Raw genomic sequence first — 16140 nt, 5'->3', positions numbered from 1 at the left:
TGACTTAATTATTTTATTATTACCCTAAATTATTCTGTCTAAGCGAACAATCACGCCTGGTTCTATCCCAGAGAATAAGGATTCATTTCCTTTCTCTAAAAAGAACCACTTACGCGCTCAATTGAAATCCGAAAATAATCTGCGCGTAAAATTGTGAAGATTCAAATCTCGAATCACACATAAATTCGGTGGTACGTCACTTTCCTACCCTACCGGCAAAGTCCATTCCAAGGAATTCCTTCCAACTAATTAATTAAACAAAATTAACCTTCCTGACGTAACAATACTCATGCGAATCTTTCTTTGAAAATAAGAGCATTACAGACTGTCAGAAAGAAAACGAAAGCATTTTTTATCATCTACTATCCTAAGGTGTGTGACATATACCCGTGCGAATCATTTAAGAAAAAAAATGTTGTCAAATCGACACGTGTTAAAAAATGCATCAATATGCAAAAATGTATATATAAAGAGAAGCTGTGAGATGTAAAATCTATTTAGTCGTGAAACATTGTAGTTTGAGAACCATTTGTCGTGAAGTTTTTTTGTTTTTTGTTTAAAAAAATGGGTGATTTATTTTATACCGATTGTTTGGAGAATCATATTGATGTGACATATCCAGCCATTGGGGTAAGTACTATCATGTAAAAAATACTAACTATTTTAATGAAAAAAATGTAGCATAAAATTATAATATTTTTTTTACAGCGCATATACATAGACAGCAAACCATATCATGAAGTGTAGATTAAGCACATTTTAAAACTAAAAATTCCACACGTACAGCCCGTAAGTCATATTGTTTTTACTTAAAATATATTTAAATAAAGAATGTAGAAATAAAATAATTTAATTTTTTTAATTTTAGGATTGGATTGATCCTGAAGAAATCTCTATAAAAGGATTTGTTAATATTAGAAAAAAAATGCCATAAAAAATGAGCGCCATCGCAATAAAGAATATAATAAATATATTTGGATGGGCCCTCATGAAGGTGGCGATGTCTTCGGGCTGCGCCGCATTTATAATATGGAGGACGACATCGTCTTTGCGCCGGAAAATTGGAATTAGGTAAAAATAAATAAATATATATTCTTAATATGTATTATAATTGTATTTTTTTTTTAATTATAATTATATATTTTAGCCCCAAAAACATGATTTAAATTATGATTAAGATAAAGATTAAGATTAAAAGTATATTATATATGTTTTTTAATAATTATATATTTATATCTTTGTTTATATATTTTGTTAAATTTTTTATAAATATTACATATTTTTATAAAAATAAAAAACATAATTTTTTACATAAAAATAATTTTTTATTTTTAATCTTCACAACTTCTCCTGACGCTACGACCACTAATTGAATATTTTAAGATGTCACATTTTGTTACCATTCACTAACATAAATTTTTTTTTAATTTTACAACTCTTTTGATGCTCCACTTAAATATTTTTAAATACATTTTTTTGTAAAGCGCAATGCGTAAGATGATTATTAATAGGATCTAAAATAATTTTGTAATATTCAGCATCTTCATTATCTGCGTCTAAGGTTTCAATGATGTGGTCTTCTCTAACATCACCGTCGAGCATATCAGCCATGTACGTTTCTCACATCCTTTGATATATAAGATGCTACACTTCATCACCACCCCGTTAACATAAATTTTTTTTAATCTTTATAATTCCTTTTGACACTGCGACCACCAGTTGAATATTTTAAATACATTCTGTAAAGCGCAATGCGTAAGATGATTTCCACATCGCACAGTATTAATAGTATCTAAAATATTTAAAGATTCAATATCTTCATAATCAGCGTCTAAGGTTTCAATGATGTAATCTTCTCTAACATCGTCGTCGAGCATATCAGTCAACCATGCACATTTCTCATATCCTTTGACATATATAAGACGTGACACTTCATCACCGTCTACACCTGTTACAGCTGTTGTAATTAATTGTTTTGCCATGTTGTATGGCACGGTTCCTTCTTCTCACGACAATGTATGATGATATTTTATTGTCCAAGAAATGCATGACTTTTCAAATTGCGCTAAAAAATTCCATGGCACTGGATTTTTAAAGATGTAATGAGTTAGAACAGTACCCTTTCTTAGCACTGCAACTTCTTTTACAATAAATCGCCGTCCAATATTAAAACCTTGAAGATCAACAAACGTTGGCCCAATCATGATGAACGCGTGTTCGAAACAATAATGATGTGTGTAGATAAAATTGTTTCTCTATATATGATAAAAACTGCTGATATAGCAATTTTATAAGACCTTGCGCACAACGTTAGACAGTGGACTATATTCAACTATGCGATCGTGTAAAATAGACAATATGCGGTTGTATTTGCAGGAACATTTTCCTTGCAATCAAATTCTAATTGCACGTCTACAGTAGCGCTTTTGATTGACTCGTTCTGTCGAGAGCAATCGATAACAACAAATGGTCCATATGATAGAAATGCTGCTACATTGCAAAAAGCCTCATAAGAACTGTTGCCATAATAAGCTTTACGAAAACGTATATACATATCATAAAGAATGGCGTATCTTTTTTTGTCAAAATCTAAATTCAGATCATCATATGAATAATATTCAGAGTTGAGATAAAGTTTCACATTCGTTAATTTACAATCATCAAAAATGGTTGATTTTTTAGACATAACGTTTTTGCGATCGGTTTGCAGAGCAAAGATAACGTATCGAGGCTTTTCAAGTTGCGTTGCTGCCTTGACGGCCCAAGAATGTTTTGTAGTACTTTGCAAAAAAGAATATTCATACAAATCCCACGAGCAAAAAGTCATGCTTAAATATCGCCCGCTATCCAAAGTTCGCAGCATGGATAATTTATTGACCTCATTTAATATAACATGAGACATTCGCCACTGTATTTTATGCAATTCAATTTCTGGCTCTAATTCCGAATTTCCTATAATGGAGTTATTATTATTGCGAGCGCGTATTAAAATTAATTCATGGCGAGCGTTGACAACCACTCATTTATAATCTTCACAGAAACCCAACAATATACTGAGGGGTACACAAAAATTAAAGAATCCTTCTGACGTAGTTGATGTTTCACTCCATCCAGCATTTTGCAGCATCACAGCATTATCAGATGTTAGCGATATAAAATTTTTAAGAGTGCTAGTTATTCCAACGTTTCTGTTGCGATCAATTTCTACACCATTAAGTTCATAACGGATTTCATCGAACATAAACGCTACACAATTATTTCCTATCGCAGCAGTTAACTTATCGTCAGGTTTTTTTATTTTTATTTTTCTCTCAATATAGAGAAAACTGTCACATGGTAACGTATACAAATCCTGTTGTTGTATTGGTATCCGTATTTCATTACTATATCCAAACGTTGTGTTAGCATATGGGTTGTACGTATGAGTTTCAATTTTAACAATACTATTATCAAAGATCGGCTTATCATCAATAATCAATATATCAGCCATTTTTAGATGTTACACACAATAAAACCCAGTAATTTTAAAAATTCTACGTTTAATGTAGTACGTTTTTTCTTCAATAATTGAACTCCTTTGGTGGAAGCTGTGTATTTAGTTTGTCTCACGTTCAACGTTTTATTCAAAACGAGCATCTTACACTAAAATCGTCTCCGCACATGCAGTCTCACGGTAATTTCTTCGCCACGAAAATCAAGCAATCGTCCGTTCTGATCTACGATGCGAATCATCAAATCAGTAACGCTTCGTACGACGACTGGAAGGTAAATGGTCTGTGTTGGAGTTTCAGATATCTTATATCCAGGTGGAACCTTAGGTGAAAATTCATGTATTGTATGTACACGTTTTCCATTACTGTATGCACCCCCCCGTTACACTGCAATCAATGTGAATGATATTTACATTGATAATTTGTATCGGTGCGTCCGATTCATGCCAACGTAACGGCTCGAGTATGCGATCTGATGAAAATCCTAACAACGATCCAATGTTGCATGGTTTGGTGAAATTTATTTGATAAATACACTTAATCTCGCTTTTCATCGTATTGTTATTAGCTCTAATCATTAAAAGATAATCTTTTTCATCATCACCATATGAAATCATGTTCTTTGTAACATCATTGATATGAAGCTCGTCGAGCGTACGTTTTAGATATTCGACAATATCGCACAGTTCATACGAGTCGTCGGGAATGGTAATACTTTCTCCATCATCATCATCAGCATTATCGAAATAGAATGTATTATTTGATGAGTTTACATTAGGAATTGTAAAATACGTTTCAAAATCAACCAGCCCGAATTCATATTCTCCATCGCTTAAATCTATAGCAGGAAAGTAGCTCACCACGAGGATACTACTTTTGCTTGATAACGTGAGCGTCAGCGACTCGTTTGATACTGAGTTTACAGCGCATAATGTTTGTTCTTAATTTGTGTTTCAATCATCTGTAGAAACTGTAGACACAATTGCCCACAGTTGTTTTGATTATATCGTTGATATGGTAAGCGATTATATTCAGTTCGTTTTGCGTCATTCCCCAGATATCGAGCAAGTTCTTGTGGTGGTTGAAGATTACAGAAACTATCAAAATACATAGCGCGATTTCCTTTTTTCGCATATGCCACCCAGTGGGTACCTAATCCTTCAACTTTATCTAAATTCACAATACCGCTCTCGTTTTGATGTATTCCCCCAATTGGTAAAGTATCACGCATAAAAACGCCTCTAAAATATGGAATGCGCATGTGTTTCGCTAATTGTCGCAACTGTATATCGGTAGTAGCACCTTTGGGAAGTTTTAACGTCTCATCGGCGTTTTTTTTTTTTCCTTTCTTATTTCCATTATTTTTTCGAAATCCGCCACCACGTTTGTATGGAGCGAGATAAACACCGTGACCTTCCATGGCGTAATTTTGACGTTTCATTTCTTCAAATTGGCGTTGTGAGGCTTTTTTATCATTTACAGCTTTTGCGATTCCTGCGGCTTCACCGGCGAGCGAACCGATAGCACCCAGTAAGGGCAGAAGCGGTATAACGCCACTAAGTTTCGCTATCGGAAGTGTTCGTTTCTTCACCGTTTTCTTCACCGTTTTTTTTAGCGTATTCTTCCTCGCTACACATAAGCCCATACCAAGTTTCGTTTTTACTTTCATAGCTGCCCATACGGCCGTGGCTGCGGCCTTTTCACCAAAACTTGAATCTTCTGCGTTAATACGTTACAGCGCTTTATTGGCAAGAATATTGTCAGCCACGTGGCGCTCTGCGAGATTGTTGCTACGTAAGTAGGCTATATCGTGATTGCGACAAGCCGCATCCATCAAATTAATTCCACGATCTCCTTTGGCAAATCGCTCGTTGAATCGAGTTCCAGGGCCACAAAACTGGTACCCGGGTATGTGCAATTCAAACGGAAGTGTTTTAATTGCTCTGTTTAACAACCCTCGCCCAATTTTCTTTGACATTCGACACAGTTTTTTATTAATGGCGCAGGACCGTCAATATGCGTTTCTTGATTCGGTAAATCATAATGTTTCAAACACCTGCGATATTGTTGAATCTCCACATCAGCTCTTAAATGTTCTGGAAGTTTATCTCACAGATAGTTTATATGCTGGTAAAACTGTTGTAACAAAAGAATCTTTGAAATATATCGTAGGTGTTCCGCGGTTAAGCTGCAAATATTGCTGTTGTCCGGCAGGAGCAAGAACATTTTGAATACTGACCGTATTGAATGTAAGCATCACTATAAATTAGATAGCGTATGCATCATTCTTTTCATATTGAAGGTAGACCACGGTTCATGCAACACGCGATTTAGTTGCATGATGCGGTTTGCGCGACAAGCGCCTAAAATGGCTAATATAGATAACAAATTAACATCTGAGAAAAAAATTTGCAAGCATGGAAGTATGCTACCAAGTTTCATTCGAAGTATCATTTGCGGTCCATCAAACTGTGGTAAGACAAACGTGTTGATAAGCTTGTTGGAAAGTCCGCATGGTTTACGATTTGAAAATATTTATGTGTATTCGAAATCACTACAACAACCAAAATATCAATACCTTGAAAAGTTATTGACACCGATAAAAGAAATAGGCTATTCTACATTTTCTAATAGTGATATGATTTCACCGAGCGATGCTCTTCCAAATTCAATCTTTATCTTTGATGATGTGGCATGTGATAAACAAAACGTTATAAGAGAATATTTTGCGATGGGCCGACACGCAAACGTCGACAGTTTTTATCTATGTCAGACGTATGCAAAGATACCGAAGCATCTTATACGCGACAATACGAATTTAATCATTTTATTTAAACAGGATGGAACAAATATAAAGCATGTATACCATGATCATGTAAACACTGACATGTCTTTTACAGAATTCAGTAATTTGTGTAATATCTGTTGGCAACAACAGTATGGATTTGTAGTGATTGATAAAAATAGTGCGATTTCAAATGGCCGATATAGAAAGGGATTTAATGAGTTTGCACTATCCTAACACAGTCAGACATCGTTGAAACGTCCATCGAGTAAGCTGTAACAATCTCGATATGAAGGACAGAATTGAACGTAAAGATCGGGAGAAGATAGTGAAGCAAATCGCCCAAACGAGTGATGCGATTCGCAAAAAGTATCAAGCTCTCAAAACGGGGAGAATGGACGAGAATATCACGTTGGAGCGACACTTTAAACCTATCATCACGCCTCTAAAACAAATTGTTGAAAATACTGGCGGAAATGCTGAAGTCGAATCAGTTATACCGAAAAATGAATCAACACCAAAACAGAAACGGCTAATTACAGCGTCTCCGATATCACTATCTGATTATGAAAACGGATTATCGTCAGAACGCAAACGTCGATTAAACGCCTCATCGTTGATAACAGCATCGAGTGATGATGATAATGATGATGAACACGGATCACCGCCGAAACGGAAACGTCAATTAAACGCCTTATCGCCGATAATAGCATCGGCTTCGATGAAATCTACGGTAAAACGTTTACATACTCAGCCGATATCATTATCTGAAGATGAATATGGATCAACACCAAAACAGAAACGGTTAAACGCTACATCAACTCCACTTAAATTGATGACAAAACGATCGCATACCTCATCGTCGTCATTGAATAAGGCATCAACGAGTAAACATCAACGAAATATAGCACATGATGTTTTGCATGCTCATATCATTGGCGATGTTTTTAATCATACAAACGAATTGCTGATAACACCAGTTCAACGTTCAACGCATACATCGGAAGAAGTATCATCTCTTCAAACGCAGTATGAACCGTTGGGACAAAAGTATTTAGGCGCTGTTTTAAGTGGTACGAAATCTGTCAACATTGATAATGTGTATGGAGTTTATGTCAGTGACGATGGCGCGATGTTTGGTAACAAGCGTATCGATGTGGATAAGAATGATAATATATTCATAGATGGTAAAATGTATTCTGGGACGCCAGGTCTATTTAAATTAATTTTCATGAAAGTTCCCGATGAGAGCACTTACAACAATATTGATAAAGAAAACTATAAAAATATACTCTTGGCAACGAACTCTCATAAACGTGACTACAACGCGCAGAATCAGGTGAAGAGTAACAAGGGTTACAAATACAAGAGTATAATCGCTCCTTTACTAAATAAAAAAATTGGGCAAGGCATACCACACACTGTGACAGTCAACGACAACAGGATCGATTACGTTCATTGGGATGATCCAAACGAGCTTGTCGATCGGCTTCGATTGCTTGAAGCCTTGCGTTGCGCTGGTCATAACGCTTACGATAACGAGATTCTATCTATTATCGAGGAACTTTGCGAAGCAGGACTTATCATAAATTAATACACATGTCAACGATTCATTCAGTGTGTACTGAAATGCCGATCAACAAGTTTGGAATATCGCTTACAAGAAGCGATGTGGACTCACATGATCAATGCAGTGCGTTACTTAGAAATTACGTGCGCAATAACGCTCTGTGCGCAACAGCTACTGATTATGATGCAAGGTCATACAAAATTAAGCATGTTGCAGAACCTTCAGACGATGATGATGCAGTCAATAAACGATATGTTTAACAAAACGTACGCATTTTACAAGATCAACTGAAGGAATTGAATACAAAAATAGAAATATTACAACGTAATGTACAGAATATGCTAAAAACACGCTCCACTGAAAAAAACTAAATTTATACAGCAAATATCGAATAATAAATAATGTCTGCATCATCAAGTCTCAAAATGAAGCAGTTGGTAAATGAATTGCATGCTCCAGCGAGAAAAAATTTTCCTCGAAGACATGTCATAATGTGCGGATATGATGATCTGTGGCAAGCTGATATCGTCGAGATGCGTCTTTACACACGTGTCAACAAAGGCTACCACTATATTCTCACCGTTATCGATGTGTTGAGCAAACATGCATGGGCTATTCCGTTAAAGACGAAGAGTGGTAGCGAAGTTGCTAAGGCGATTGCGAAGATATTTACAGATTACAACAGATGTCCAAAAAATTTACAGACTGACAAAGGAAAAGAATTCTACAACGCAAATATGCAGAAGCTTATGAAAGAACATCATATTAACCACTATTTTACGTATTCTGTAATGAAAGCGTCAGTTGTAGAACAGTTTAATAGAACGCTTAAAAATAACATGTGGAAGATGTTTACACTCAATGGAAACTATAAATGGATCGATTCGCTGCACCAACTCGTTTCAAATTACAATGCACGAAAGCATCGAACTATCGGAATGCGACCTGTTGATGTTACTCCGGCAATCGCGAACAAACACTTAACAACGGTGTACAGTCGTGTAAAAATCGCAGCTCCAACGCGATTTAAAGTGAGCGATTCCGTACGTGTGAGTAAATTCAAAACGATATTTGAGAAAGGTTACACGCCTAACTGGACCACAGAAGTATTTAAAATCGCTAAAGTGTTGCAAACTAACCCAGCAACATATCACCTGGTGGATTCTCTTGGAAAACCTATAGCTAGAGGATTTTACGAACAGGAGTTACTTCGTGTGAAAAATCCCGATGTATATCTCGTTGAAAAAGTGTTGCAAAAAAAAGGAAATAATATTTTTGTAAAATGGTTAGGATTTAACAATTCTCACAATTCATGAATACATAAAAATAATGTTGTATAATAGATACATTTTTTTTATTTTACATTCATATACATTTTTATATGTGTTAGGATGCGATAGCTAGAATAAAATAAATAATATTAATTACACCAAGTAACATAAGCTGTTCATAAGAAGAATCGTGCGTCATTAAGCTTTGTCAGCTTCGATTAGGTTCTTTGAAAGAACAAAAGATTTGCGCACGACTTTTGCACACGAGCCCAGGAGTGGGCATCCGCGCATTACAGACGCCCCGACAGAACGTTCATTTTCAGCCGTACTCTCCCTGTAAAAGGATACTCAGAATCAGACTACTAAAATAAATATAAATAATTATCTCTTGATTCGTTCTGTTCTTTATTTAATAATACATAAACCTAACATTATGTAATACATAAGTGTATATAAAACTGAGAAAATATATTAACATTTTTTTTGTTACAATTGTATTTTATAATGTCCCCACGGTAAAGTTTTCGTAGAACGGGGTACGATATATCGCTTATCATCGTATGGACTTAGAGCAATTTTCTTTTCGCGTATGGTATACACCTTATGCAACTTCGATCTTATACATGTCTGCTGCCGAGTCATTTCGATTTCCTCCCGCAAATATCGCACATAATCATCGAATACTATCGTCTTTGCTACAATATTATTTTTTACGCCTTTAATCTTTTTCGTATCACTTTTACCATCGACTCGTAAAGCATACATTTTTTATCTAAGTCCTATGAATTCGGTCATAATCGCACCATTGTTCTCATCTTTCATCAAACCGGGCACTTTTTTATTGACGAGTGGAATATTATATACATTGTCGGGTGCATAGTCGCTCGTATCAAATCTGTTAATGTCACGTTTCATAGTCTCATATACGTCATCACACTCGATATAATATACAGGGTGTCCCGGACCAACGTCACTTTTTTTTAACAGTAGGTGGAACTCGCCAAGACAAAACGAAATGTCCTTTACCGTTTTAAAAAATTCGTAATAGTTTTCGAGAAAATAAATATTTAGTTTATGCGCGAGTGCGACAAGGAAACGCGGAGTGAGCGAACGCGCGATAGACGACGGCGAGTATCGCGTAAAAAGAATAGGCGGAGTCAGTATGTCGCGAGCGAGACGAGGAAACGCGCGAACGAGGCGATGCGACGATACGCGAGTGAGACGAGGAAACAACGCGCGAACGAGGCGATGCAACGATACGCGAGCGAGACGAGGAAACAACGTGCAAACGAGGCGATGCGACGATACGCGAGCAAAACGAGGAAACAACGCGCGAACGAGGCGATGCAACAATACGCGAGCGAGACGAGGAAACAACGCGCGAACGAGGCGATGCGACAATACGCGAGCGAAATGAAACGACGACGCGCGAGCAAGGCGAGGTGACCACACGCGAGCGAAGAAAACGATTACACGCGAACAAGATCAACTTGCGAGTTCACAGCTATCGTTTCCGCAACACTTTGTGAAGTAGATAGCGCAGATAGCTCGTTTTACAAAAAATTTGCGTAGATCTCCATTTAACCGAGCGGAAAAGTAATACAGCCCAATCTGAAATTTGTCAATAAAAATATTACAATTTTTTTTTAGTATTTCTTAAATGAGTTATCACGTATAAAAAAGAAATACTTACAACTTAATCTTTAATGATTCCTGCCCATACGTTAAGCGCCCTCCGGTATTGAAAAGCACTTTGGCGCACGCCTCGTGGGTTTATATGAGCCCACAGTACAAAATTTTTTAAACAGTTTCGTCTGTCTACAAGATTCTATTAGGAAATTGTGAATTCCGCCGGCATTGCGCAAGGAAACCTACAAGTGTTCAACTTGTGATTATTATTTGTTGAAAAATAAATTTAAAAAATCCAAATATGTATACCTTTGCAAAAAATTACACGGTTTCTTTCGTTTCACGGAACGGGTGCAACCCATCTTCCTCGATAACGCGGTGCACGAAAGATCGTGGTACATCGAGGGTATGTGCTATACGGTTTATACTAATCGAGACGTTCTCTTTGAACGCCTCTAAAATCTCTTCCTCAGTTCGTACGTTTCGATGTACATTATAATCGTAATGTAGTGAATTTCTTCGGTATACGCCGAGATATTCCAATTCTCTCGCACGTCAAAGACGCCTAAAAATTTTTTTCGGTAACAATTATTAGTAATTGACTACTCGCAATTACTTCTATTTATCGAAATTAAATAACATATTGAATAACATTAAAAAACAAATTAAATTTGGGAATCTTTCTGCGTATACACGTACTGCTCTAGCTGCGCTTTCTCCAGCAATACCGTAACATATTAACATGTCGGTATATTCGATCGACGTATAATTCATTTTGCAATGCGTATGTAACAAAAAGCTATCACCGTGCGTCGACTAGCTGAAGCTAGAACATCTTTGTTGCCGAGCAAGAGAGACGAAGTTCTCGATTTGCAATTGTTTTTTCTGGAGTTCCATGTGCTTGCTTTCGGCTAGTCGACTAGTCGACGCACGGTGATAGCTAGCTTATTGTTAGATACGTATTGCAAAATGGTGAATTATACGGCCACTGAATATACCGACATGTTAATATGTTACGGTATTGCTGGCGAAAGCACAGCGAGAGCAGTGCGTGTATACGCAGAAAGATTTCTGAATCGACCACGTCCGACAGTAAAAACTGTATCCAGGTAAATTATTTATTCAATATGTTATTTCATATCGATTAATAGAAGTAATTGCGAGTAGTGAATTGCTAATTATTATTATCGAAAAAAATTTTTAGATGCCTTCGACGTGCAAGGGAATCAGGATATCTCGGCGTAGACCGAAGAAATCCTCTTCATTATGATTATGGTGTACGTCGAAACGCACACGCTGAAGAGGAAATATTAGAGGCGTTAGAGGAGAACGCTAATAGTATACGGCGTATAGCGCGTACCCTCGGTGTGTCACGATCCTTCGTGCACCGAGTTATCAAGGAAGATGGACTGCATCCGTTCCACTATCAGCGGGTGCAGCATGTTCTTGAGCGGGACGAAAGAGACCGTGCTATTTTTTGCGAAGGTATGCATATTTGGATTTAAAAAATTTATTTAATTTACTTTCAGCAAAAAATAATTAGGAATAAACACTTGTAGGCTTCCTTGCCCAATGCCGGCGGAATCCAAATTTCCCCGCTCGAATCTTGTGGACAGATGAGGCCCTTTTTACGCCGAATGGCATATTTAATTCAAAAAATTTTATATTATGGGCTCATGATAATCCGCGGGCCGTGCGTCAAGGTGCGTCTCAGTACCGGTGGGCGTTAAACGTATGGGCAAGGGTCATTGCAGATCGAGTTGTAAGTATTTTTTTATACGTAATCTCGTTTAAGAAATATTGAAAAAAAATTGTAATATTTTTATTAATTTACAGATTGGGCCGTATTTCTTTTTCGCTTGATTAAACGGGGAAATTTATGCAAATTTTTTACAGAACGAGCTCCCCGTTCTGTTAAAAGATTTGCCGCTGCAGATGCGCGTCGATCTCATTTTGCAGCAAGACGGTGCCCCCCCTCATTTTTCTCGTCGCGCGCGGAACGTTTTAGATAACGTTTTCGCGGAGAGATGGATGGGGCGAGGGGGTCCAATTACGTGGCCAGCACGTTCGCCCGACATGAATGTGTTAGACTATTTCATCTGGGGCCACGTAAAAGCGCAGGTGGAGCACATGCGGGAACGTAACGTCAATGAAGTTCGCGACGCGATCATCGCGGCCTTCGGTGCAATTACCCCGCAAATGACACAAAGAGCAACGCAGCAAATTGTTCAAAGAGCTGAACTGTGCTTACAAACACAGGGGCGGCACTTTGAACAATTGCTGCGTTGAATTATTTACAGTGGAATAGGCCTACTGGGAATACCACATTAAAAAAAACGCACTGAGCTATCTACCTCAAAAGGTAGTGCGGAAACGATAGCTGTGAACTCGCAAGTTGATCTTGTCCGCGTGTAATCGTTTTCTTCGCTCACGTGTGGTCACCTCGCCTTGCTCGCGCGTCGTCGTTTCATTTCGCTTGCGTATTGTCGCATCGCCTCGTTCGCGCGTTGTTTCCTCGTCTCGCTCGCGTATCGTCGCATCGCCTCGTTCGCGCGTTGTTTCCTTGTCTCGCTCGTGTATCGTCGCATCGTCTTGTTCGCGCGTTGTTTCCTTGTCTTGCTCGTGTATCGTCGCATCGTCTTGTTCGCGCGTTTCCTCGTCTCGCTCGCGACATACTGACTCCGCCTATTCTCTTTACGCGATACTCTCCGTCGTCTATCGCGCGTTTGCTCACTCCGCGTTTCCTTGTCGCACTCGCGCATAAATAAAATATTTATTTTTTCGAAAACTATTACGAATTTTTTAAAGCGGTAAAGGACATTTTGTTTTGTCTTGGCGAGTTCTACCTACTGTTAAAAAAAAGTGACGTTGGTCCGGGACACCCTGTATGAGACTATCTGTGTCAGTGTACATTACTTTACATTTATCGTGATACAATGGTTGCATATACTCGTGATGAAATTCATATAGGCATGTCTTGGATATGTCAAAAATGCACATACCAACATAAATCGACTTATTGAATTTAATCTCGAGTTTACGCATTTCAATCGCCACAAGATTTTCAGCAAAAACGCTACGACTGTGAAAATTTGGTTTCCCAATCAACGCTTCAGCACCGAATCTACTTTCCCATTGTGTTATGAGCTTTACATCGACATGATTGCGTACATTTTCCATGGTTTTGCCAAATACCGCATTGTTCATTAATTTATATTAATTCTTTTCAAAATTATTTGTTGCTGCAGTTCTAAATGTTGTGTTAAGCTCAATATATGCGCGAAGCCATGACGATTGTTTAAATTTGTAATAGTCGTGCTTTGCCCTGTCTGGGTGTCGCTCAGTGGAGCTTCAGGGTACAAAACAAAGCCGTGCACTGTTTTATGCTTATGTCTCTAAAGTTTATTTACACTATGTACATGCCAGGAGGGGTACCTCAATAGTGGAGGTGCGTGAACAGCAATCGCAATCGCGTATACAGGTAAGCCGGCGCAGCCGGATAATGTCAAAAGAAATGAACGTCGGGGCGAGAACGCTGCGTGCGTGGGTCACGGGTCTTAGCCGCAAGTGTGATTACAAGCAGGTCAGCGCCGCGGAGTCATACAAAAGTGCAGGGTCGGGGACGCGGTTAGCGTCGAGCGCAGGCGTGGTTTCAAGCAGGTCGGTGCCGCGGGATTATATAAAGCGGGCGCAGGGACGGCAACGCTGTTAGCGTCGGTCGCCGGTATTATACGCAAGCGCGGTTACAAGCAGGTCGGTGCCGCGGATTAAACTAAATGAAAGGAAGCGCAGGGATGGGAACGTTGTGAGCGTCGAGCACAAACCTTAAACGTAAGCGGGGTTACAAGCAGGTCGGTGCCGCGGATTATACTAAAGCGGGCGCCGAGACGGAAACGCGGCTGACGTCGGTCGCCCGTATTATACGCAAGCGCGGTTACAAGCAGGTCGGTGCCGCGGATTAAACTAAATGAAAGGAAGCGCAGGGATGGGAACGTTGTGAGCGTCGAGCACAAACCTTAAACGTAAGCGGGGTTACAAGCAGGTCGGTGCCGCGGATTATACTAAAGCGGGCGCCGGGACGGAAACGCGGCTGACGTCGGTCGCCCGTATTATACGCAAGCGCGGTTACAAGCAGGTCGGTGCCGCGGATTATACTAACGAAAAGAAACGCAGGGATGGCAACGTTGTGAGCGTCGATCACAAGTCTTGAACGCAAGCGGGGTTACAAGCAGGTTGGTGCCGCGAGGGCATACAAAGGTGCAGGGTCGGGGCGCGGTTGGCGTTGATCGCAAGCGCGGTTACGAGCAAGTCGGTGCCGCGGACGCAGGGACGGAAATGCCGTTAGCGTCGGTCGTTAGCATTAAACGCAAACGCGGTTATAGACAGGTCGGGGCCGTCCGTCGTAATCGCTAGCCGTTTCGGTATCGCAGTAGACGGGAATCGCCCGGGCCCGCCGTTGCCGGTACTAGACGTCGCGGGTCCGTTGGCGAACTCGGCGCGGCTGCAGGAGCGTCCTCCCGGCGAGGTAACGTGCGGTTCAGTCCGGGATGCCCCGAGACTGGTAAGGGGTTGTGCGGGACTCGACCGGGCTTCCCCCGAGTCGATGGCCAGTGTTCCGGGCTACCCCCGAGATTGCGACCGGGAAATCCCCCGAGTCGCTACACTGCGGATTGTCCGGGCTCCCCCGAGACGGGCAGGATTGCCAGTAGGAAGTCGACCGGGTCTCCCCGAGTCGGCGGTCAGTGCTCCGGGTTTCCCCGAGATTGCGGCCGGGAAAACCCCCGAACCGCGGCACTGCGGATTGTCCGGGTCAAACCCCCGAGACGGACTAGGAATCGCTTCGTCGCGGCCGAACTGTTCACATCTATGACGTCGCAATCTCACCCCGAGAAAAGATGTTTCCATATAAGGTATTGCGCTTTGTAAAAGCCCCCGCTACTTACAAAATTTATACTATGGTCAGTGGTGGGAGTAATATAAATACATTAGGTCTCTTTTATTAATTCTATTAGATGATTTTAAACCATTAAACTTTTATTGCGATTATCATGGAGTGGTCTGATGAATCTTTGTCTTCATCTGTTGAAGTAGTACTTGAAGCATCGTCAGAGTCCGACGCCTCCCCATTGCCTAACAATAGTAATTACGCGAGTGATCAAAGTGACAATCTGACAATTCATATTTCCCAAGAATTGGATTCAGCGCATATTCGAGCACTTACTTCGAGCACGAAGCATTGCATGATATATGTGTATTATTGTACACCTAGTGCAGCTATTGCCGTTTGCACCGAGTGTATAATCGCATTTTCTAATTTGGGAGGACCTATGACTCTTATTCATGGACATGAGATCAATTCTCACAACGCGTTATATAGCAGATCGTGCTCCAATT

The 16140-nt window shown here is 39.7% G+C and overlaps 1 protein-coding gene and 1 pseudogene across 1 annotated transcript; both read right to left on the bottom strand.

Annotated features, from left to right (window-relative positions):
- Positions 1–3019: 3019 nt before the first annotated feature.
- On the bottom strand, positions 3020–3490 carry LOC139110539 (uncharacterized). Its single transcript, XM_070670370.1, has one exon. It carries the CDS (start codon positions 3488–3490, stop codon positions 3020–3022), a length of 471 nt encoding a protein of 156 aa, XP_070526471.1.
- Positions 3491–9603: 6113 nt separating this feature from the next.
- LOC139110607 (uncharacterized) lies at positions 9604–14612 on the bottom strand (annotated as a pseudogene).
- Between the last annotated feature and the right edge of the window lie 1528 nt (positions 14613–16140).

The sequence above is a fragment of the Cardiocondyla obscurior genome, linkage group LG21 (genome assembly GCF_019399895.1).
Source record: "Cardiocondyla obscurior isolate alpha-2009 linkage group LG21, Cobs3.1, whole genome shotgun sequence".
NCBI lineage: Eukaryota > Metazoa > Arthropoda > Insecta > Hymenoptera > Formicidae > Cardiocondyla > Cardiocondyla obscurior.
The sequence above is the reverse complement of the archived record's forward strand: the minus strand, read 5'-3'. Positions and strand labels throughout refer to the sequence as shown.